The 26,160-nt window shown below is 36.3% G+C and overlaps 1 protein-coding gene across 1 annotated transcript in view; it reads right to left on the reverse strand.

Moving 5' to 3' along the window:
- Positions 1-253: 253 nt before the first annotated feature.
- Ets98b (DNA-binding protein Ets98B) overlaps positions 254-26,160 on the reverse strand; it is a 39,618-nt gene continuing 13,711 nt past the window's right edge. Inside the window, exons 2-6 of the mRNA XM_083037960.1 lie at positions 12,570-12,958; positions 11,639-12,306; positions 10,227-10,381; positions 5,101-5,305; positions 254-4,938 (exon numbers count right to left, since the gene is read on the reverse strand). Of these exons, the coding sequence (XP_082894086.1) occupies positions 4,586-4,938; positions 5,101-5,305; positions 10,227-10,381; positions 11,639-12,306; positions 12,570-12,958 (1,770 nt within the window). The 3' untranslated portion in view covers positions 254-4,585. The remainder of the gene's footprint in view (positions 4,939-5,100; positions 5,306-10,226; positions 10,382-11,638; positions 12,307-12,569; positions 12,959-26,160) is intronic.

Here is a 26,160-nt window from a genome sequence, read left to right on the forward strand (position 1 = left end):
AAGCAGTGGTATCAACGCAGAGTACTATTAGGAATTCGACCAAAGGACTTTCACTTCGTCGCTTTCGCTTCTTCTGCGCGCAATTTGTGATATGTTCAAAAAAAAATGCGTGCCGTTATTTCAGCGTTGGCGTAACGAAAGTTTCCGGGGGGATTCCGGATGATGCGGCGTGAATTCCAGGTGAGAGGAGATTGAATAACGGAAGGGAAGAATATAATAACGAAAACATACGTGAAATATGTAGATACGAAAATTTTTATTCTGTTTGCTTCGTGTGTTAGTAACTCCAAATGTCGGCACGAAAAATATCGGCGTAAGAAAATATATATATGGGTATATATTAATATTATCATTATTATTATTATTATTGCTCTCGTCAAAGCTCATCTCAGCCCACGCGTATCTACATATAATCGATGTGTTAAATCTGCGAAATTAGCGAAGATTTTCAAGAGTGTCGCGTTCTTGCGATGTATCAATATACATCGGCGTGTTTTGAGAAGAGCTTTGACTGCGATTATTATTATCTCATGTGATACCCAACTTAATCTCATTAGAACAGTCGAAACATGAGTATATAAATATATATAAATATATATAATATATGCATATATATAACAATGTCCTTGCTTGTATCAAGACCGCACAGTTAAGGAAATCAACGCTTAATGCTAATTAAATCTCTGCTCATATAAAATCAATAACGTCTAAACTATACGATTATCATACAAATATATAATATATATTTGTAATATTACTCGATAGTCGTAAATATTAAATATGTACATTTTAATGTGCACATTGATAATTATGTTTTGATTGCCGAAAATCTCTGAAATAATGGAAGCACAATTTCTCTCAATTAACCACTTATTGTTTTTCTTTCTCAGCAAGATAAATTATATAATTGCATTGGTAACTTCTAATAAATTCCAATATCAGTAATAATAATAATTCTTTATATATACTCTCCTTATACAAGATGTTTGGTAATGGAAATAAATGATAAACAAAATAATTTTTCTATTCTATTCAATAAAAATATTATCTTGTTTATACTATAATAAAACTTTCTAGCTAAGATTCTGCTAAAATAAAATCTACTTGTGTAATTAATTGAGAAATAAAACTTCCTTGGCAAATTGCAATCTTATAATTCAATTCAATAAATTTTTTCTTTTTGAATCGATCATATCTTAATATCTACGCGCTTGTTAAAAAAAAGCATGTCAAAAAATTTTATATAAAAAAAATGTCTATCAACAAACATTCTGTACAAAAAAAATATTCGCCTTATTGCCTCTTAATGAATAGAAATTAGTTTCATTTCTCACATATTATTAACCAAAGAAACAATTGCTTCTTCTTAACGCAATTTTCTTATTTTATACAATTTTGCCTTAATTAATTTAATAAATAAGAGTTGGTTAAACAGACATACACAACAAGGGCTACGCTTTGCGATAACACATATTGGGATCTATCGATATTATTCGCGTTGTTACATTTCGTCCGATTTTATTATTTCCTGCTTCTTTAGCTGACTGCGCAAAAGTAACCGTGCTCTTCAATTTCTTATTCGCTTCACCTTCCTTTCTATTATTGTAACTACACAGGGATTAATCTCCGCGGGATAAATCTTTCCCGCCTTCGGGTTTTATCGCGGAATTGAAGAACCAACTACCGTTAAACTTATACAAAATATACAATATATATGCGGTAAAGTCTGATACGAAACGGATTGTAGGTGACTCTTAACATGTAAATGTAAATTTTTAGCGACTCTAGAGGAATAAACCATTCCATCAAAAGAGTAAACAATTTTTTTCTTATTATTGTTGATATTAATTAATAATTTCGTATAAAGTAATAAGAAGAATTTTTGTATAATGGGGAAGTAAACGAAAGTATTAACGTAAGACTGTTAGATTTTCTGGCAACTTTCGAAAAATCGAAAGAAATATGAGTTAATTTACAAACGTCGACTAACATTTACAAAAATATTTTTTTCAATTTCACACAGTTTATATTACAGTCGAGGTCCCGCCTCGGTCTACTTCCAATTTGACGAGCGTTCCATGTCAAGCCGCATTAAAAAAAAATAATGTACGTGTCGTAGAAATCTAACAGCCGTGGAAGCGCGCTTTACGATCTAATTACGCGAGCAAATCCATTTCCTCAATAAAACTACCTGGCATTCGCTCGTTTCATGTCGCCATGTGTTCTTTGGCTTCAGTTTCTGCGTTCGAAACAGTTCTTCAGACTCGAATCTTTCTCAGCAGCCTAAATCATTACTTGTTATATGCGATAACAGTCAATGCACGTAATAATAATATAAATAAAATTAACAATCTTTCCATTAAACGCGTGAAAAAATAAAGAATAATGAATTGCAACGATAGGGTGAAATTTTGCAATGCAGATACTTTGTAAAAAAAAAAATATAAATCTTTGTAAAAAATATAGATTATTATTTTTTTTTATTTCAAGAAACTTTAAAAAACTTATTTTTTTTCTACTCATCACAATTCCGAATAATGACGGCTGAATAGAAGAAAAATCATAGTGGGCTGAGAATGATTCAAGTCCGACGATAATGAATGCACGGACATAATTGCACTGTTCATCAATTGCACCTTTGCACGGCCAAGGAACACGCCGCGTAATAATAATCCCCGTGACATTAAATCTCCGCGATCTAACACAAGCAAACTGACGAGATGAAATTGATGTCAGCCGTAGAATTGATATGAACGGAATGTCAAAACGTGTTAAAGAGCTTCCCAGATTATTTTACTATATCTTACCTTTATATAAAATATAGACTATATAAATAGATAAAATGAATAAAATGATTATGCCGCAAATATCTCCATATGTACAACCGATCGGTGAGCGAATGTAAACACGTAGTATGGAAATCCTATGCTTAACTACGTTGAAAAATTCGCGAAATTAATTAATATCTAATATATGCATTAAAATAACGAAATATTCGAAATTGCAATAAACGAGCATGCAAAATATTTTGTTTCGAAAAAGCTATCGTTTAAAGTTCAAATAAAAATAGAAATATGAAAGATAACACTTTCTTAAAGAAAACAACGCAGAAAAAAAATTAATTAATTAATTATATGAATATTATTGTGACAATAGAAATGGAGAACCGTGCAAAGTAATAAGATTAGTGACAGACTTGCGTTAAACGAGAATAATTCGCGATGTGAGAAAAGCTATGTATAAAATACAATGCGTGAGAAATGCTCGTATAAACTAGAATCATAAGAGATAGACGTCATTAAACGAGAAAATAAAAAGAAAATAACAAAAGAATTTCCTCGAGTAACCTAAGGGCGGCTCACGTGAGCCCTGGATATACACTTACGTAGCTAAAATCATCTTAAAGCCTAATCGTTCATGGAACATACAGCATTTAATATATCATAGATATATGGGACCAAAATCACCAGCACCAGTCGTTTGCGTCTAAGATGCCTCGAGCGCAACACGATTGTCGATTAATTTATTCTCTCGAAGGCGAGCTCTCTCGATCGATGATGATCTATCTACGGGCGCCTCTCTCGATCGAGCAAAATTCCTTCCGTCCTTCCGTCGTGATGCCCACGGCACGTGTCTAAGGCACGCTCTCGACGACTTAATAAATATCTCGTCCGACGATAAAAAGTATCTTCGCGAACTCCTTCGCGGGTGTCGGAGATTATATTATTTTATATATATAAAATTGCAAAAATGTGATTGAACGACTTTACCGGGCGGCTGACAGTTTTGACATTTCTTTGACAGATCTCTCGATTTGTCCCTGTAGCCCTGTTCGCGACGCGAGCAGACGAAAGGACGGTGATTGATTTGAAAAAGTGTTTGGTATAAAAAATAGAATGCTCCTCTCTTTGTTTCGTCGCTTCCGTCGAGAGAATGGATACTAGCAGCAAATAGTTCCGCGCGATATCTCAAGAGTATCCTGTCAGTATATGTATATATATATATATATATATATATATATATATATATATATATATATATCGTGCGTATCACTCGGACAGCTCGAGGACAACCCGACAACTGACTGGTACCGACAAGCGATCGTGAGAGTAGAGAGAAAAGAGTCATTTCTTCCCTTTTCTCGAGCGAATCTCTACCCACTCGCGTCTTCGCTTCGCGATGAAAGAGCCTCGTCGAAGCGAAGAAACAATTCGATGTAGAGAAAGAAAGAAAGAGGAAAAAAAAGAGAAAGAGAGGAATCGTATTCTTATACATATTATTGAGAGAAGAGAAAAATTCGAAAATTCAACGTATAAAGAACAGAGAGAAAGAAGAAAAAAGAAGAAGAAGAGAGAAAAGAATAAACGCAAGGCGAAAATGATCGCCCAAAACGGGCGTACTAAGCGGACCCTAGCCATGGCCTCGGCGTTATCGTCGCGGGATAACATCGAGCACGGCGGATCGTCTAGATTGTTTTCTTTCTTTACCTTTCGATCTCCTCGTGCTGGTCTCTTCCCGAAGTCCGAAGGATCGCAGGCATTGGGAACTCATGGGGAGGGGAAGGAAGAGCGGGAAGAGAGGTCCCTCACAGACAGTAGGGATGGCAGAACTGGTACACCAGTCTCTGGCTGCGCTCCGTCTTCTTCATGATGCCCTTCTTGTAGTACTGCCGGATGCTGCGGCTGAGCTTGTCGTAGTTCATGGCGGGCCGATTCTTCCGCTTGCCCCAGAGCCGCGCCACCCGCACCGAGTCCTCGATCTTGAAGACCCCTTTGCCGCGGTCCAGCCAACGTATGCAGGAACCGTGGACGCCCGGGCTCTGCAGCAGCTCCTTCAGGAACTGCCACAGGTGAATGTGGCTGCCGCCGTTGCGTATCTTACCGCCACTTGACCCGCTACCGCTCGCACTTGGACCGGAAGCGCAATCCTCGTCTTCGTCTGCGAACAATAAACGAACACGAGGACTGAAGGACGAAAAGCGAATTTTTTTTTATATAATAGTTCGCTATAAAAGCGTATTTCGTTGATTCACGCGAAAAATACGAGAGAAACGAGATGATGTAAGAGAATCGAAGTTGAAAGAGAGAAAAAGGAACGTACCATCTGAGAAGTCCACGGCGCACGGGGACTCCTTGAGGCTGCCCGTTGTCGTTGTCGTTGTATTCCCGATAGCAGACGGTGTCACGGCACTGCTCGGGGATTGGACCACTCCCGCGGGACTCCAGGAAGCGGCCAGGGTGTTTCGCGGTGACTCCTCGACAGCGGCCTTCCAAATCTCCAACTGCGCGTGCAACATGCTCCCGCACTTTAACATAAACGACGTAGTTGCGGCATTATAATTTGCCTAATTAGCCGTGACTTTGGTGCTCCGTGCACCTTAAATAGCATCATCGATGCTCTACTTGAATAGATCAAAGCACAGTCTATATATATAAATATATATAATATATTTATATATTTATATTTAAATATTCTTTTTTATATTTTATGTATTATATTTTATATTTTTATAATTTGTATCTTATTTTTATATTAAAATTTTTTTATATTTCAATATTTTAAACATTATTAAAAATTATTTAAAAATATATATTTATATATTTTTAATCGACCGCGTGATCACCGATTCGCTTGTGAAAAACACACACACACAGAAGATCAAAGCTTGGTCATTAGCATCAGGATCACGCGGTCGATTAAAAATGAAAAGCAGATGCGAGAAGAGCGTAAAGGAAAGAAAAAGAAAGAAAGAAGAGAGGCGCGGAACGTTAGAATTCCAACGGAAGAGTCGTAGTGCGCGAGAGAAGAGAAAGCGGCTCTTCGTTGAGACGCAACGCGGCGGACAACAAGACATTCGAGCGGTTGACCCACTTCTCGATCGTTTCTGCCGATGGTATACGGCAAAGCGATCCAGCCGATCGTGCAAAAGAACGATGTGCACGCACGCACGCATATACACGTTTCAGATTGACAGTTCAGCATCCTCGTGGTCATTCGCGGAAGCGACATTGACATCCAAGGTGCGAGATGCAATCCTTCCATCTCTTATTGCATAAATGACTCAAAGCGATATATAATTTAGATATTACTTGGATCTCATTTAGTTTATCTGATAATAATAATTATATAAATATATGTATATACATATTTTTTTTCTTTAAATAGAATGAAGTATTTAGAGAATGGAGGATTTAATTGTTGAAAAATTAGATGTCTGCGCGAATTTATAATAATTCGATCTTACAACGCAGCATTCTATCCAAGAGATTCATCCAGCAAGATACAATTATATACTCGCGACGTTCTGAGAAACAAATTCTCAGCATATCGATATAATCGCCGTTATTAAAATGCGACGCCAAAGAATGACGCGAAGAATGCTGTTAATTATTTCCTCGAGAAGCGAGTGCGCCAAGACTCGTTTGTCAGATCTTTACGGCAACTTTGAACAATCTATAAATGCAATCTGATTTTCTGTCCCTTTCGCTTTTTTCAATATTTTACTTTTTTTTATTCGCAACAGATTTATAATTAATAATTCAAAAATCTATATATATACATGTATATGTATAATGAATCGAATTTCTCATTTGGTACATTCAAGGTGATCTTTATGCGACCTTGACAACTCTACCGAAGGTTAAACTGTCGATATGTCTAACTCTTGAAATATGTCATTTAATATTTAACTTTAATATGAAACTTTTTATAATATGTTTTCTGAGTAATGTGTTTCGTCACAATATAATTTTATTTGCAGCAAAAATTGCGCTTGAAAAATTCAACCAAATAACGAATAATCAGATAAACTAAATGTAAGACTCTAAATTTGCAAGATCGAATTTTTTATCGAACGCGATTTTTTTTCTCCAAGAGGTAATGCAAAGTACAGCGCATATACATATTTATGAATCGCGCTTGAATAAAGTCCGCGAAGAAAATTTGATCGCATCGACGAGAAGCTGAAGAGAAGAAACGAGGAAAGGACTTGCGAGAGATCGTAGATAGAACGTGACCATGATTCCACGCTATACGCCATAGAATTACCGCGATACTTCGTGGCGCGATTATCCAATTACTAGACGCAAAGCGGAATCCATTATGCACGGCTACTTTTCCGTCGTTCGCCATATACACGGCTACTCCACTCGCTATTAATTTCCGTTACGAACTCACGTTACGTCTGCGAGCTCTTCGAACAACGAGACGCGCGTCGTGAGACTCTTCAAGATTCTCACACCTCTGTCTTACTATTTTGATCGAAAATGTAACGTGAATGGAGAGTTTACGGCATCGAAAATGTGTTATGGGGTTCTAACTTTCATTTGGATTTTCCATTTCTTCCTCAACAAACTCAGAGAGAGAAAGGGTCAGGAAACGTGGAAAAAAAGATTTAATTAAAATAAAAATATATATTTCTCAATCTAAAATAATAAATATATTGTTAGCGTGAAAGAGAAAAATATTGCATTTGTGAAAACCTAGTATAATTTTTTTTCCATGCAAAGTTAATTTATTGAAATAATATTTTATTACTACAATGTCAAGTTCACGCACTTCTTTCTTCAACTTTATCTTGGCTTTGTCAAGTTTAGGGTTATAATTAGCAATGGGTGTAATCAACATTGACAGAGCAACCGGTTTTTAGCACGCTCGATGCTGATGGAAAACTCGTTACTTAATAAGCGACAATGTATAATGGCTGTATATATACGCAAGTATCGAGAGAGGCAGCGGAGAAGTCGTCGAGTTCTTTTTTATTCTCTTAGTTCTCTCACGAATAACGATATAAGTATTCACGAGGCAATTTCACGCTTTTGTTCGCCAAATAATCACGTCATTAAAACGTGTCTTGTAAAAGTAACTATTATGCGTTATTTTATACGTTGCAATCAATCGAGTCGCATTAAATTTTTTAATTGGATATAACTTGCAAGGATATATGTAATGGACAAATTCTTAACAAATTAGCAACAATTACTTTGGTAACACAAAATTTGCACAATCATAAAACGTGTGTTTATGTCTATTAAATTTATGTAACATATGACGCGTATAAAGTAGAAAAAGTACAATAAATATAATCTCAAAATTTATTATTATATTGTTATTATAAATGTTAAATTTATTTTTATTTATATTATTATTATTATTTAATAATAAATTTTTTCAATTTAAAAATTAATATTTTATATATACGCATTTGAAACAATTTTTTATAAATTTATTCAACTTTATAAATATTAAAATATTAAAAATTTGAAATAAATTAATTATTCAAAAATTGTAATTTTAAAAATTTTTTAAATCTTATCACTTTTAGTTTTATTTAACATATAATAATGCATATCTTGTTTAACACGTAAGATAAGGTGGTATTTGTGTATATAATGATACGACTTAGTTCCCACATCGCGCTCGCATCAGTCTCACTATCCCTTATCGCCGATCTCATCAAGATTTATTACTGATGAGTGAGTGCCAGCTTCGTAATGGAATCCGTTAATAAAGAGAAAGACGCCTTGCAAGGCCTTGAGCAAAATTTCTTTAAGGGCCTCTCTCTCCCTGAAATCGTATCCCTGACGCAAACTGACGCAAACTGACGCAACTCTCATATACGATGATTCGCGCGGGAATTCCGATCCCGTTACATATGTCAAAATCTTGCGCAGTATAGAGGTAGGCACCTTCTTTCCATTTATGCCTCAGGTATGGATTACGCGGAAGGAGCGAGTAAACGCACATCGATTACCAGGAAACTCACTTTCACCGGACCTCGAGCGTTTCTCAAGTCTCGCTTCTGATCGTTTTATTTCTTTGTCGAACGATCCGATTGCATGTTACAGTAATAAAGGATGAAATTAATAACTGATCGACTCACACCAAATTCAATTTTTATGGCTGCCAAAAATCTTACACTTAATCGCTATAATTTCGATGAGACGAGAAATTTTTTACTCTCATTATTACATCATGCTTTAGTCTTCATCGATAAGCACTGTTACTTCGAGATAATACATTTTTAATTTTTTTTAAGTTTACTTATTATTTTAAATATTTATTATTTACGAGAATAATAATTTAGTTTAATTTTGGTAAGAATTTATAATTTTTATCCATCGTTATTACATCATGCTTTCTGTTGATTCTATTCTTTATTAATAAGCGATGATATTTACTTGAGATTATCAAGAAAATATATATATTTATATCTTTCTAAAGTCTCCTTGTTATTTTAGATACTTTATACGAGAATATATTGAGAAAGACAAAACAAACTTGTTATCTAAAATAGATACTGTAAACAAAATGGATTAAAGCGATAAATGGAAAATCTACTATAAATTTTCACAACGACGACGGGAGATAAGTTTCGTGAAAAAATGCAACCAGGTCGACGCGAGGCAGATAAGGAATGACATATATATTTTCGCTATCATTTCGCTATTGATTCCAACATTGTCGAAAAAGTATTTTATACTGACAAAACAAAATTTCATGCAAAAATGCTGTGTAATTTTACGTAATACTTTTTTTTTGCTATCGTCAGAGCACTCCTCGCACATAATAAGAGACATTTCGAAAATCGTTGCGGTTAATTGATTCGTTAAAAGCGCGTACGATCTCCGCCGAGGTCGATCATCACAAACGCAGACACAAGCGTTGCGTAACGCGTCAAAATTGCAAGGCGCACATGTAATTATCGTGAAGCATGCGAGAAAATAAAAGCCGAGTAAACACAATGCAATATAAGATTATAAGGAAACAAAAGTTAAAGAACAAGGTATTAATATGAAATATTTATAGAATGCTTTTCGTCCGAAATTTAAAATCCGATGCAGAGATCTATGTAATATTGATAATAATTAAAGTATTTTACCGAAAAAGCTTCAAAGAGGCGAGTAATGAAAAAATCTCTTATTTTTCAGTCTTAATTTTATATTAATTTTATATTAAATTTTATTATATTAATTATTCATTATTAATTTTATATTAAATTTTATATTAATGGAATTTTAAATAGAAGATTGGTCACAAGATATGCAATGTCAAATAGAAAAATTTATTTCAAAAAAATGGATTGCCCGATAAAATTTTCGCCAAGGAAAGATAATCTCGCAATATTACAGAGTAAAAAAAATTTTTTTAAGTTCGAGACACTATATCAATTTATCTTTTCCATTATGTCTCTATTCTAAGAAGTTGTGTAATAAATATATTCTCACCTGGGGAGCTCTCTGGCAGAATTCCTCCTCGGTGAGGGTGGCCAGGGTCGCGCCATCCACGTTGAAGCTCTCCAGCGGTACCAAGGGCAACTGCAATTGCCGTCTGGCCCACTGAACCCAGGCCGCCACGTCCGCTGCACTCCAGCGTCTTGGTTCTGCAATTAAAAGTCCGACTGATTAGAAATCTGAAACATTAATTTATTCGAAAAAAATACCCTTAGAGAAACTTAGATTTAGAGAACCGATGATGAACAATTAATAAATATTTATGTACTCTCTCGAACTAAGTTCTTTTTTTTTCTCTCTGAATTAATTAGGTATAGCGTGATAAGAATAGAGTTTTTTGTGAAGCATAATAATTGTGTCGATGATGTGGATCTTCACGGTGGGAGTAATTTCGTAACTCGACGCGCTTTCACGACTTACTTCGTAACTTATTTCAAGCGTGACATCACGGTTCGAACTGATAGACGAATCAATCGCGTATAGGACGACGACGACGAAGCCGACGACGAAGACGACAACGTCGATCGAAATTATGCTCGCGGCAAGGTAACGAGAAGGTCTAACGGAGCGAGGTTGGTCGAGAAAATCGAGAAATACGCGTCGGAATTTCTGATGACTCGATGACTCGATCTCTCATAGCCATGTCATCCATACATCATCGAATTGCGCAGAGTAAATTTCTATGGTATCCGATTACGAAAAGAGAATTTACATAAACGAATAAAAATATATGAGAAATTAACGAAACTCTAGCTCGATAACGGAATTGAGAAATTTTGGAGCTCGATCGAAAATAGTGTTTAACTTGATTTTTTTTTTAAGCAATGAAAAATTTCTTTCATGTGTCATACGCTGTGGAATGATATAATAAGCAATTTCCTTCTTTTCACTCGAGAATTATCGATATATAATTTTTGCACGGCGAGTCACACGAGGTGATTTTTGTTAGTGAAAAAAATCTACTGAGAGAGAAAATAAAATCTTAAGGAAGAGAGAGAGAGAGAGAAATTCAGGAAGAAATCTTATTCAACAATTACTGTAAACCTGATAATAATTAATGCGTACGTGATTGCATCCGTCTATGGCATCTATCGTAGAAATACCGTGTTTACAAAGATATACGCACAAGGTTACACATTTTACTTTCCAACGAGACAGTATTAATAATCATGAAATACATCATTATTCTCTCTCTCGCTCTTTAAATTACAAATTTAATTCTTTATTCTATTATTCATCATTTTTAATTAACTTTTCGCATGAATCTATGAAACGACTATAGAACTAATTTCTCAAAGAGCCTCCCTTCGTGTCTTCAAGTAGAAAAAAAATAGAATAAGATCAAAAATATAAGCGCAATACGAAAGATCGTTCTACGTAAACTTTGATAGAGGTAACCGACTCACCTGGATGAATGCCGAGAGCCACGCAGGTGTTGTCGAAGTCCTTCTGCAATTGCTGGATGGCCAAACTGAGGACGGGTTCGAGCTGCTCGCGGGCGAGGTCGCCCACGCACTCGCCGGCTTCCATATCCTCGACGTAGCCGGTGCCGACGCCGCCGAGATCGACGGGTCTCAGATTGTACTTCCTCTGGAAGCTGGTGTCCCTCAGCACTTCCCGCAGCAGCTGATGATCGCTCTTCTGACCATCCTTGAAGAGCTCCTCTTCCTTTCGCAGGGGATTTGCAGCCAGTTCCCGCGATCGTTCCACCTTGAGCTGGCTCAGCTTATCGGGTATCTCCACCAGGTTCTCCTTGCGCGCGACACCCTTGAAGAGGAGCTCGCGCAACGCCGAACCGCTACTCTCGAACTCGCACGAAGGGCTAGGCGAGGACGAGGCGGAAGAGGAAGCGGAGGAGAACGAAGATGAGCCGTTGCTGCTGGAAACGGAACGCGGCTCTTCCTTGAAGAGAATCTCCTTGAGCAACGGATGTCCCTGCACGCCAGTGTCCTCCTTCTTCGGCAGAAAATCCGCGTCCAGACTGTTGTAGATGTCTTCCTCGCTACGAGGCGGGGTGCAGGGCACCGTACAATCGGTCGAGTCCTCGCGGTAGCCCAGACTCTCGGCTAAGAGTCTGTAATCATGAAAATACGCGATCCATCATCGTTAAAAGATTGCAACGAAAAGATAGAGATGGGACGCGGCGAGTAAAGGATGTTTAGAATCATAAGACATCACTGGAATGATATTAAATATCATCGTGCAACATCCGATCTAATACGAAATTTTTTGTTCACATCAAGGTGTCCCAAATACAAGACAAGTATGTTTATCGCAAAATATGGATTACAAAGGCAGCAAAAAATTAAAAAATATGTATTATAACGCATGATTTACCTAGACTCCTGAAGGATGGCCAAAAGATCGAGGCTCTTCTCCCTTTTGACCGGCTGCTTGGCCGAGGGTTCCGGGCTGGTGGGATAAAACTGGGCGCTCTGGGGGCTCCTGGGTACGTAGTACGGGCTCGTCGGGTATCCTGGCGAGGATCCCTCGTGCGAGTAGTTGGGCGACAACGGCAGTTCGCCGTTCTGATACGGTGGGCTCTGGTAGATCGTGGGCGATCCTGGACGCGGCGAGCGCGCCTCTTGCTTGATCTGCAAACTCTTCAGACCTAGCTGGTCGCCAGCAGGGCTGTAATCCTCCGACAAAAGGGACAGATCGAACTGAAAAGTGCTGTAGTCGAACGACGGCGAGTAGCCGGCCGCGGTGGGCACCGTTTGCGGCATCTGAGAACAAGAAAAAAAAAAGAAGGAATTCAAGATCAATCGTACAGATGACATATTTCGTTGGCGAGCGATTACCTTGGAAAAAAAAATGTAGAGAAGAGAGAAAGCGCAGGCGAGAGACACTCGTCGCGGCCAAGGCTGATCGATCCGCGAGCAACTCGGTTTCCGCACTATAAGCGGCTAATGCTAGCAATTAGAGCACGATTGTGGTTTTGTGGTAGTGGGCCGGTGATTACGAACGTGTATACATAATGGACGAACCGGCCCGCGATAACGTTGTTAGCGAGAGGGAGAAGGAAAACGTCGGAGATCTGTATTCCATGAAATCTTATTCAATCATATTACATTGTAACTATCTTGCGGAACACATATTAATCATACATATATATGTATATAAAGTATATATTATATATAATAAAATAAATATTTTATATATATATTATATAACTAATTTATATTAAATAATATTAATAATTATATTATATTTAATTATATATTAATAATTATATGGATATTAATAATTAAATGAATAATTAAATTGATAATTAAATTAATATAATTATAATATAATATAAAATTATATTAATAATTATATATTAATAAAATGATATTACAATTTCATATGAATAAATTATTACGATTATTATCGTGAAAAGCAGATTCTATATATAAAAATGGTGAGTGACGAGATGATGACAAATAATGCTACAGTTTTCACTGACAATGAGTATATCATTTATAACACGGATATAATACCTAAGGGGTAACAGAGAAATACAAAATACAGCCGCGTGTTATAAAACAACACATGTGCACAAGAGAGGCAATAAAAACTGGACCGCGCCTTTGTATAGTCCGGACGATACAAAAGATTCTTCATATCGATTCGCGCGCGAAAGGGAAAATCGCCGCGGACGAAACACTTTCTCCGAGCGTCCCGGATGGACCCGCGATCGCCCGTTTATCTTTCAGCGTGTTTATTGCCCGTCTTGCGTTTGACCCCGCGTCAGTTTGTTACGCCCCGCGAGTCGCTTAAGGCGATCCTCCTCCTGCTGCTCGGGATGAGCGACTGTCCCGAAACCAAGGAGAGATTAAGGAGAAAGAGGATGAAATTAAAATTATATTTAAACATATTTATTGCAACGAAAATTTTATTGATAATTTCTATATATAAAAATTCTATAAATATTGAAGATAAAATAGCATCAGAAAAAGAAAGGTATTTTTAATTATCGAGATATATCGATATGTGACAAAAATATATTTAGATATGTTTCAAAAACGTAACACAATTGGGAAATCAGTTCAAATATTGATTTTAAATGTATGAAAAATTTAAAAAAATTTAAAATATATATAAATTCGATAAATTTTATTCATTTTGTTTTCTGTACTTATAAAACGTGCAATTCTTCACTCGTTTTAAAACAAGAAACTGAGAACTCACCACCTAAAAGTGATTGCTCCCAATTCAGCTACTCTGCCATATGATTAAAAAATAATTATTCAAAACTTATAAATACTTGCGGCCTCGAATAACAGTCACGCATAAATGTAATTTGCACGGTTGAAAATTACTCTTCGTTTCAAACATTCAACATAATTACAACATTTATATTCGGTCTGCTTTAAAATCGCGAGCAATACTCAATCACATGATATGTGAATAAATATTTGAAACAAACAGTGATTTCAAGTCATTAGTCATCGGTTAATTTATGTATGACTGCTACATTGAAGGCTGCAAGTATTTATAAGCTTACGGACTATTTTTACGAAAATTTCTCACTCTGCTAATTACATGCAATCAGCTTAACGAGTTCCAAATTGCTTTAGCAGATAAAGAGCTGCAATTTCAATATTTTCAAGAGAATAAAAACCGTGAAATATTTATAGGTCTTACGTTTTGTTCTTCTGACATTAAAAAATCGAAAATTAAACTGTTATTTAATTAACACAATTTTTGCAATTTTTATTCCGTTCTATTATTCATATCTCTCTCTAAAAAAATTATTATTTACTCGTTTATGTGAGAACGAAATCCCGAAAACGGGCTTTGTGGTATCGTGGCTCTCAGATCGTCTCGACACTCATCTCGCGAGCGGCAAACAAAACGCTCGAGATACGCTGCGAGTCGAGAGAAAGACGAAACGCTCTCTATATATATATATATATCTCTCTCTTTTCCGCCGGCGGGCCCCAGTGTGGTGCACCTTAAGGGCCCATTTATCTCTACGTGTGTTTATTGCCCGTCGTGTGTTTGACCTCGCATCAGTTTGTTACGCTTTGTAAGCCCATTACAACGTTCCCAGTGCATCTCTCCCCTGCGCTCAGGCGGGGTCGCATCTGACATTTTGACGTAGTGCCCCGCAAAGGTCGACGCGAAATAAACGATTATGCCCAACGGACACAGGTAGGGTACGAGGGGGGCGGGAGGGGGCTCTCTCAGACAACGTAGAGACACAATACCTCTGCCACTTTGATCGCACACGAACACGGTTCCCGTATATACGTGAACGAAACCGTACACGTGCACACGAGCATCTGACGCGGGATAGGAGCAGCAAAGAGATACAGCAAGAGCGCACTCGCTGCTTATTCTCTCTTTTTTTCTCTTTCTCTCTCTCTGCCGAGGCCTCTCGAAAGGTTCCAAGGAGAAAGAGAATGTTTATCTATACACTGATGGAATCTAAGAACGCCTCTCGAGAGAGAACCTTCCTTGGATTCACCTCGCACGAGGAATCACGAGGCTCTCGAGCGACACCGAGCGAAAAAAAAAAGAAAAAAGAGCATCTAAACACGGTACAGCGTTCATATTGAGACATTTAAACCTGAAACTTGTGGGAACCCTTATCGCGCGATAAGCAAACTAAACAGACACAATATTCGATATCTCTCTTTCGTGTCTATCTTATTTTGTATTACGAAATGAGATGAATCGTTATCGCTAGAGATGAAGCGGAGGCTGAAATTTCGACTTTTAATTGGTCTTCGTCGGCGAACGTGAACGAGAATGGTGCCCTGGATATGGGAGAGGAGAACCTTCCATGGTTCTCCTTGGATTTCGCTCTGCCTCCTTGCTCTCGAGCGTTTCGCAAAGACAAGCGCCATTGACGTCACGCGTTCGACTAATCGCCGGTGCAGCTGCAGTTGCATTCTCCTTTCCCCCCTTTCCGCGCGAGAAACGCGGGATTCCGTCGGAGTCACGGACCGAGTCAACGGGACGACCTCGTAATTTTCGAGAGACCGTCTCGTCCCGTTCAAACACCGTAATCTGTTTGCGATTACACGGCGGCATCTGATTTTTTTTTTTCGAACAAAATAATCTTGCAAAAAACACGCCTTTCTTTGGTCTCTCCCTCTCTTTCTCTCTTATTCTATACGTAAAAGAAAAAAAAATATATATACACACTAGTGAATCCTGACATCGATAATGCAAGTGGTTTCAGCAAAAACATTTGGTTTTATATTTTTCTTTTAGTGACACACACGCTTAGCTTTTACTTCAGGATCAAGAACATGAAACTTCTGATCCTATTTTTTTTTTAGTTTTTTTATATTTAAAAATTCTTTTTATTTTTTAATTTCTTTAAATATATTAAAAACAATTTTTTTTTATATTAAATGATTGTTCTCTCCTCGAGTTCTGTTTAACCATTTCATCTTCAGTAGACGACGTTAAGTCAGCACAAACTGACTTTTTTTTAATTTGGAAAGGAGGGGTTTTAACTCCAAAATTCTCTTCTAGGATCCGCTAGTGTATTATATATTACTGAGATATTAATAGATAATGCAACCTATCGCAATCCTGAAGAATCCAGCGTGCTATTATAAATTCAACACGCTAATCATTCGTCGCAAAATTCCAAATATAGCGTATCTCGTCGAGTCGAAGATCCATAAACGGAATGTAATAAATTGTCGGATTGTTTCAATATCGAATTAATTAATTAATTGCGAGAATCGCGACGGCGCAATCGACGAAAAGAGTTATCGAAATGTATGTACATACAATCGCCTTGCGTGATAACGCGCGAGTTATCGAGTCCGCGCGCGGTTTCGTAATAATCGAGATTTTTCACGATCTCGTCGGACTTTGGACACGGTGACATTTCGAACGAGAAATCGCGACCTTCGATAACATTGTGACCACGAAATGGGAGGACGAGAAGAGGCTCGCTCTCTTTCTCTCTTCTCCCCGAGCTCTCGTTCGCACAATCGTAAAGATCTCGGCGCGTCTGTCGCGAATTTGAATATGCATTCCGCACCCGAGAAAGGGAAGGATGAAAAATTACGGGAGACAGTTGTAAAAAAAAATAATAAAAATAAAAAACTGGAATCTCTAAGACGCGCGCCGAAAGGTGCGCCGTCGTCTATATCGCCGTTTATTGCACGTTTATTCTCTGAATATATATATATCGGCGCACTATTAATTTTCGCAGCACAAATTACGCATTTCAACCTTCGGTGAAATCGGAACAGGCAAGCTACAGACGAGCTCGGGATGCAGCTTCGATTTTAAGTAGCTATAAATGTCTAGCACCTGATACGTAATAAGTCTGATCGCGCTTTCGATTCCACTTCGGCTTTAATTGATTTGAGAAAAAATCAGGAGTTTCGATTTAAATTTCTCCTCCATGATATTCTAATCATATTAAGTCAAGTGGCTCGAGAGTTGGAAGATATGCTACTTTTATACGACATTGTAATCTCGGGAATTTTTAAAACGGTTTACAAGAGGGAAGAGAGCGGAAACTACTCTAAAAGAGCAACGACATCGCGATGCGCGAGATCATCCTCAATTCTATTATGACGTAAGAGATTTAGAAAGGATTCTGACGTCACGCGAGTCTATCTAGTACACAGCTAACGATATATAGTGACTTTGAGAGATGCGATCTCTTCCTTCAATCTAAATCTGACTTTAAATGTTAAACGCGCAAAAAGTGTCTTTATATTTCTATTTTCGTCTATTTTTCCGCCAATTTAGTTAATGAAGAGATATTAAGAGACACATTGATTTTAATTGATGCAGCCGCGAGTGTCTTTGTCTTCGATGTATAAATTCCTCCCAGCAATTAAATGAGTCATTCTACTGTGCTTGATACTCTTGTTAATTACCTGTGCGGCAACTCGACTTGGTAATGTCACTGTTAATGCGAGACGTAAAGAGGCGAAGAGGTGTAAAACATCTCGAAATTCCGTGCATTTTTCGAATTTGCAGCAAGATCAGACCGCGCGCAGTATGGAGTGCAATTTTGCATTATATACCGAATGTTTATATTTCAAAAACGAAACAAATAACGAAATATTCTTCTTAATGGGGAAAAATCGGCTCCAAATTGGCCGGTGGATCTGTCATTAAAATATCACGCGATGGAAGAGCGAGACACGCACCTTGTATACGCATATATATGTATATGTATATGTCTTTATCCGCATCATCGCGTCGTTTTACGAGCCGGGATATTTATGAGAGGAATTTCCTCCCGAATTACCATCATTGTGACAGGACGCGACGCGGGACCGGTATTCTTTCCTACCTCTTGCCGCCGGACATTCCATTCGCTCGCCGTGCAATTAATTCCACTAACGCTTATAAACGCGGCAAACTGCCCGATCTCAACCTGAACACGAGAGAATCGCATCGCGTGTGCGTCATACACACTGAATTACTCTACAAACCTCGTTTCCAGTTCGTCGCCCATTCAAACTCGTCTCGGTTCGGAACGCGCGCCTCTACGCGCTTTCGGCCATTAAATACTTTAATACGGCAAGTACATATACATACATATACATACATATACAGGGTGTATCTAAATAAGTGCGACAAAATTTTAGGAGATGATTCTTTGTCGAAAATTAAGGGGGGTTTCTTATATAATCTTATATCCCTGCCTGAGGAATTAAAACTTAAATAGGGGTTGTTAGTTTCATCCTCTTATAACGATACAGGAAGATAAAAAAAATATTAATAAATATCCTTTTAATTAGTGCAAAATATCCCCAAGTTTCATTTTTTTAATTTGTCTGAAATTTGAGAAAAAAAATATAAACTTAATTTTTACCTCCCTCTGTAGAAAAGTGTAACTCTTCAGGAAGAGATATAAGAGTATATGTTTATATAAGAAACGCCCCTTAATTTTCAACAAAGAATCATCTCCTAAAATTTTTCGCACTTATTTAGATACACCCTGTATAAGTGCGCTGTTTTTGTTCCTCCGCGAAAAAAATTAATTAATTAAGCTCGGAAGACGTAATTGGTGAATATTTCTCGATCCAATTAAAAATTTAATTATCGAAAGAAAGATCTCTCGGAATGGACTTGTTAATAGTATTCTTAAGGACAATAAGATGTTATCGTTGAGAAGATATTGCACAAAATTAGAACGAGAGCGAATTAAATCACTTAACTAAGAAAAAAAAACTTTCCGCTTTCAACAGACTATGGCAAAGAAGATTGACAGCTCGTTTATACAGATTATATAAGAACAATTATTGGAAGAAAAATAATACGATAGACACATACGGCGTATTTATCGCCGTCGAATAAATTACAATACAAACGACTAGAGATAAGAATTAGCCTCTTCCCATTCAGCTTCAACTCGATACACCGCGATATCTATGTGTATACAATTTTGTAACGCATCATTCTTCTCATTTATCGAGCGACATATAGTATATATATGTACTCCGCTTTTTAAGCAATATATATAAAAAAATATATTCGTCGTTACATCGCGACCGCGAAAAAACCGGCCAAGCACCCATCATTATTATCAATCGCGCAACATATTCTCGACTGTGAAGGATTACTCACTTGTTCTCCGAACGAAGATGCGGGAAGTATTTTATATTTTTTTTCTCTCTTACATTTATCCGCGGCTGATTTCTATGCATTATTAGTGTAACGTAGACACTATACTACTATGCCGCCAGTAGTCATTTACATATTTTTTTTCTCCCGACCGCGGATTAGTCGACGCTTATATCTATACCGTCGTGATGTCACAGAGAATTAAAATAGTATCGCAACATCTCGACGTGTTAGTTAAACAATATGAATGAGTAGTAGGTTTTTCCACTTTAACTCTGTATCTTTCATTCGCATACGCATCGTAATTACATATTTCTTAAACATCTTAGATTGTATCGTCATTTGTACATTAATAAAAAGTTGAAACGATAATTGCAAGCATATCGATAACGCATATATCACCTGATTTTCCATATTTTTCATTGATCTTTGAATTAACCGCAATCGCGTGCATTTTTTTTACTAGAGATTTTTTTTAAATCAACGCATGCTCAATTCTCGTTCACTTTGTTCTAACATTATCCGTTGTGTCATCTATTATAATTATCCCTTTTTGCGTTGCATTATCAGGATCGACGCTGCGCAATCGTCTTTTGCGGAAATCTCACGTGAGACGTTACCTTAATTACATCATGTGCTCCAAGGTTATGTGGTAGAGATATATTCAATTCCGGTAAAAAAAAAGTCCCTATCGGTATTATAAATTAAATATAATCTCGGCGCGAGGAATATTTCTTTGCTATGTGTGCGGTCGCGCGGTTATTCGCGTAATCAATTATCTCTCTGCTGCGCGAGTAATGAGTAAGTAAGAAAAATAATAACGCTCGCTCGTTTAATTTATAGCTGGTCGCAGCGTTTCACAGACTGGACATTCTCACGTATATACATATACGTATCTTTTACGTGCGATTTCATTGAGTAATTAAAAACTCTTACTTATCCAAAAACAAAGGGCACTACATTAAAAAAATATGCCAAGAGTATTCGACAAAAGAAGATTTTCTTTCAAAGAAAAAGTAATCATTTTTCTTTTTTTTTTTTTTTTTTAGATTAAATATGAATCTGATTTCAGAATTGCTCCATCGCATCATAATTTTGAAAACGATTAAAATTGGAAAAAAGATTTATTTTAATGTATTTTATCATGTCGTAACTATGATGTGTGATGTGTTAGAAAAGTTTTATTGCAATTAAAATTATATGTATTTTCAATTCTCAAAAAAGATTTATCGTATCGATTATGGTTAATATATTCATGATTTAATATCAGATCTAATAATGAGGAAAAGTTGTAAATTACATTATTAATGATCTATCAATAGTTTGCAATTATGTTTATTAAAATATACATATAAATTAAATTTTTGCAAACAACATCTGAACATTTTTTAATTCTAACATTCGCTATATTAAATTTCTCAATTTTGACAAATTCATGTGTTTAATGATTTATATAAAAAAAATTCTTAAATTTGAATAAATATATATTTGAAAACTATTTGATAAATCTTTAATTATTTAATTCACATTTTTTCCGTGATAGATCCGACATATATTTAGACCATAATTCTATCTAATTAACCATAATAGATTCAAGTTTTTTTTTAGAATGTTCGCAAACCCTAATATGTGTAACTTTGATTGTAACAAAATTTCGACAAACGATATAACTGTAACATGATAAGACACATTTAAATAATAATTCATTTTGACAACTTTAACAAAATTTTTCAATAATTATGACATGATACAAAGCCGAAAATCAAATTCAAAAAATATATATGAAATAATTATTCTCTCTCTAATATTTCTTTGTTGAATTGTCAAAAAAGATTGTGTAATATAATTAATGACAATAAAAAAATTATTCAATACACACCGCGATAAAAGGATCAAGAGTGCATAGACGCTTGTGTTCGCATAGCATTTGAGAAGGAAAATTACGAGCTATTTGCGGAAACACGTCGCGAGCCGTAACGGACTGTCAGGCAGGCAACTTCCGATGGCTACTTTATCGTCACGTAGTAGGCAAACGACGATAGTCGCAGACATTAATGACTAAAATGCTCGTCGGTCGCATTTCCCCTATTTTCGCATACTTTCTTCCGTACGCCGTTAAGTCCACGCTTTATCTCGGGATAACAGTTACGTTTCCCTCGTCGTGCGGAATACTTACGGTATTCTTAGGCGCGAATTGCTACTACATTACTAGCCCGAAGGTAAAGTCCCATCGGGTATCTCGAAAATCGATTTTCGAATCTTAAAGCCACTCGTTTGGAAAATTTTATCATCTTATGAACAAACCTGAAATCTTGAATCTCGAAATATTTGGATCAAAAGAATGCGGTCGCTATAGTACAAACAGATTTCGTAATGTCCTATTTGTCGATGATGAAACGGTATTATGTCTATCTTTTTATCTTTTTCGGTTCCTCTGCGATAAGAGAGAGAGAGAGAGAGAAAGAGAGAGAGCAAAGAAACAAAAGATCGAGTGAAAAGATCAAGAACAGCCAGCGAGGCAAGACAAATAAATAGGCAGCCGCGATAGCGTAAATAGTAACATAATATCGCATAATGGGGGCATAACGCGCCATGGTAATGCCGTCGGTGCATCACCGTGAAGAAGTTATGGCAGGTCGGCCTTTGTCCGGCGCGAGCGAGCTTTAAAGTAGCATTATTAAAGCGCCTTAACTCGCAGATCCCCCAACAGGATCGTGTCCTTAGAACGCTGCCCTGTCCGTGGATAGCCTCGCGAGGATCGTAAATTCGCGTCCGGGACCCCCAGTCCGGGACCCCCGGCTACCTGGATCATTCTCGTGTAGCTTCATCCGAGAGAGAAAGAGGGAGGGCTGCAGATCTCGAACAACACATTTATCTCGCGAGATAAATTCGCAAATGTCGGTTCACGTGTTCTGTGTTCATTCCTCTATCTTTCATCTTTCTTTCTTTCCGGGGGAAATAGAGGGGACAGGGAAAGGGGTTCACTTAATAGGTCTATTCGTTTTAGTTGCACTTCCTGCATTTTGTTTCTGCTCTCTTATTGTTAGTGCCCCCCTTTAATTCTAAAATTTATTTTATTTTTTATAAATGCAAACAGTGCTATAAAGCATGTTTTAATAACACGCAATAATGTCAAGAATTGAATTTTCTTCTCTTATTATTTTTTTCAGATTATAAATGTCCCGTTCGATAAACATCGAAAATGTAAAAATAAAGAAAAAAGATCATGCGCCTAATCGATAATGAAAGAAGCGACACAGTGCATCACGTGAGATTTACGCAACCTTATACGACCACGTGTGATAATTTTATGGCGAATTCGCTGAAACATCTCTCCCGCGCGGCTCTCACGACTGCTAATCGACTCTCGTTAATAATTACCTCATTATTGCGCATCGTTGCGCCGTCCGATATATCGACGGCGTACGCTATTAATAACACTTTACCGCCCACGCATCGCCCTTGCCAAGACTATAATGTCTTACATACATGCACATGCATTCAGTTTGCACGTGCGCATACACATACATATATATGTTGCATGGTATTAGAAATTGGCGAAAAATTTGCGCCGTGTTTCGCACAATCGTGCGTGATTCGACGCGTACACAAGATGTTTCAATGTTCCTCGTCTTGGAAAATTTAATAAACCAAAGCTCTCTGGAAGATAAATTTAAGCCTGTCGCATATATGTTAAAATAGATTTCTCGTTAAATTCCCGTGAAAATTACAGCATAGAGGAAAAGGAAATTTTTATTCTGATTTTTACACATGAAAGTCTTGGAGAAATACTTGGACTTATAATTGAAATACTTGGAAAACATTTTTTAACTCGTGTATTATTTAAAAAATATATTTATACAAGTATAAAACAGCTATCGAAAATGCGATCTGAAGTATCTCCATTGAATTTGAAGATATATAAAAGTATATTTAGAAAATAAAAGATTAAGTAATTTAGATAACATTGAAGAACGAATGTAAAATAGGTTTTTTTTAAGTATCGTTACTTTATACTTGAACCTGTTCAAGGTTTTTTTTTTTAAGTTTGCGTTACTTTATTCGAGACATTCTTTTTCGATTGGATTACATTTTATTTCTCGTTTTAGTAAACTTAAAAAATTATTTAAAACTAATTCACTATTTTACGATGTAACTAATTAGTTAGATATATAACTATTAATTAATTAGTCTAAAATTAAATATATGTATATTAATACTTTATTTTTGTAAGATTTTCATTATCTTGTTCTTTAAAATTATTTGAATGCTCAGCATATCTTTTCATTTACGTACATACTTATGCACATGTAAGAAAAATATTTATGCTTGTATATTATACTGGAAATGCGGATATAAGACATATTTATAATACAATGAATATAAGATATATTTATGCGCACGAGATGTGTCTGTAAGATGAAAAATTAACTGACCGAAATAACAGCGATTTTATCAATTCTTGCCACAAATATCAATTAATTCTGTATAATGATTAATATACGTATGTACAAGGACACAAATATTTTGTCGATGTGCATCGCAGAAAGGTGATTTAGCACGAGAAACTACTACCTTACTCCGTAATAAATACATGATTATTTGACAGGGCCACGCTTCCGCGTTCGAAGGGGCCCCTTGTCATTTATGACGCAGGACCTTGTGTTGCTTTTAGATTAGCCACGTGTCAAGCACTTCAGCTACAGTTTAATTCGATATGGACCGCTCACCGAATGTCGCAAGATCGAACGGCGTAAAAAAAATTGACGCAAAATCTTTGAGCTACTTATTAAACTATGCTAAAGAGTCGAGAAAAAACAAATCCGTGTTTCGGAATTGTGATCTTATCTTTTCATTCAAATATCATAAAAGAGAGATAATTAATTTTTCCTACGGTTGAATATGTAATACAGATCTCTTTGTTATAATATACTCCAATTTATTAGTATATATTAAGATAACTATTTTTTAAATTGCGTGTGTGAAAAATTATTTAAAACTAGCAAATAGATATATTTTTATCTTTTAATTAACATTTTAAACGTTGACAATAAGAGCAGCAACAGCAATATAGTAAAATTGATTAAGTATAAAACAGATCTATAATTATAAACAAGAAAAACAAATTTAATTAAATTTATCAAGTTTCTTTCGATCAATTAAAACTAGATCGATGAAAACTACAATTCTGTGTATCTTAAATAGAAATCATTTTTAGTTACAGATATCCTTTATATCCTATAACTTTTTGTTGGCAAATTCCTTTCTCATTTTTTCTCTCGTATCATTTGCGACATCTCGCGATAATATATTCTCCGACAGTCCTAATACACTTTATTATTGGCCAAAAAATTGCGTACGCTTGCACGTGTTCCACATTTCGATCGCAGATACCAACGTCAAAGGGTCGAATATAGTTGTGCGACTTTTTGTCGTCGAGAATTACACATCGACGCTCTTTTGCGCTCACTCTTGAGAGCTCGTGAGCAAGACGAGGACGACGATAGGAAGTTGCCCGTCATACAGGACCACGATTTGGAAAACCCGAAGTGACCGACCTTGAAGACGCCGGTCCATTCTACCAGCACGGAGAGAGGAACCACCTCTCCTCGACAAGGAGGCAAGGAGGGAATACCTGCATCTCTCGTGAAAGGGGGACTGACGAAAAAAAAGACGGAGAAAAAAGAGAGAGAGAGGAAAAGAACGGAGGGAACGAGAGGCGTTACATCTCCAGTTGTAAGACGACTGTGAATAGCTCGATGAGTGAATATAACCCGCCAATAACAAGTATAAAGAGATGGGACCAAAGAGAGAAGAGACACAGGGTCGCGTTGCAGCTTCCATCGAAGAGAATACATTATTAACCTTATACGTAATACGTATTACGAATAAACATGTCATGAAACTCAAAGTCAGAGTTAAATTGTAATTAAGAAATTTTTTATTTCGTAAAGAAGAAGACGAAAGATATTAGATAGTGTAGATATTTAAAAAAAATATATTTAATATATATTTAATATATATTTAATATATTTAAAAAATATGTGTTTAATATATATTTAAGAAATATATTTATTATATAATAAAGATAGAAAAAAAATCTGACAAACTAAATGCAACATAAAATAGAATAAAATAATATAAAAGTAGAAGATTGCACGAGATTCATGAAATGTTAAGATATAATTATTGACGAAATAAAAAATGTACACAAGAAAGAATGTTTTAGACTGTAATAGTATAATTAAAATTCGGGTTCGATAATTACATACAATTTCTGGAGCTTTAAAATGCCTATTTAAATAATAAAAGCCCATCAAGTTAAGCAATATCTGACACTCAGTGTTCATCACTGATGACTTAACAGGTATACTTTTCTCTC

The sequence above is a fragment of the Prenolepis imparis genome, unplaced genomic scaffold (assembly GCF_030444845.1).
Source record: "Prenolepis imparis isolate NDT839.2.m4 unplaced genomic scaffold, iyPreImpa1.0 SCAF_1, whole genome shotgun sequence".
Classification (NCBI taxonomy): Eukaryota; Metazoa; Arthropoda; class Insecta; order Hymenoptera; family Formicidae; genus Prenolepis; species Prenolepis imparis.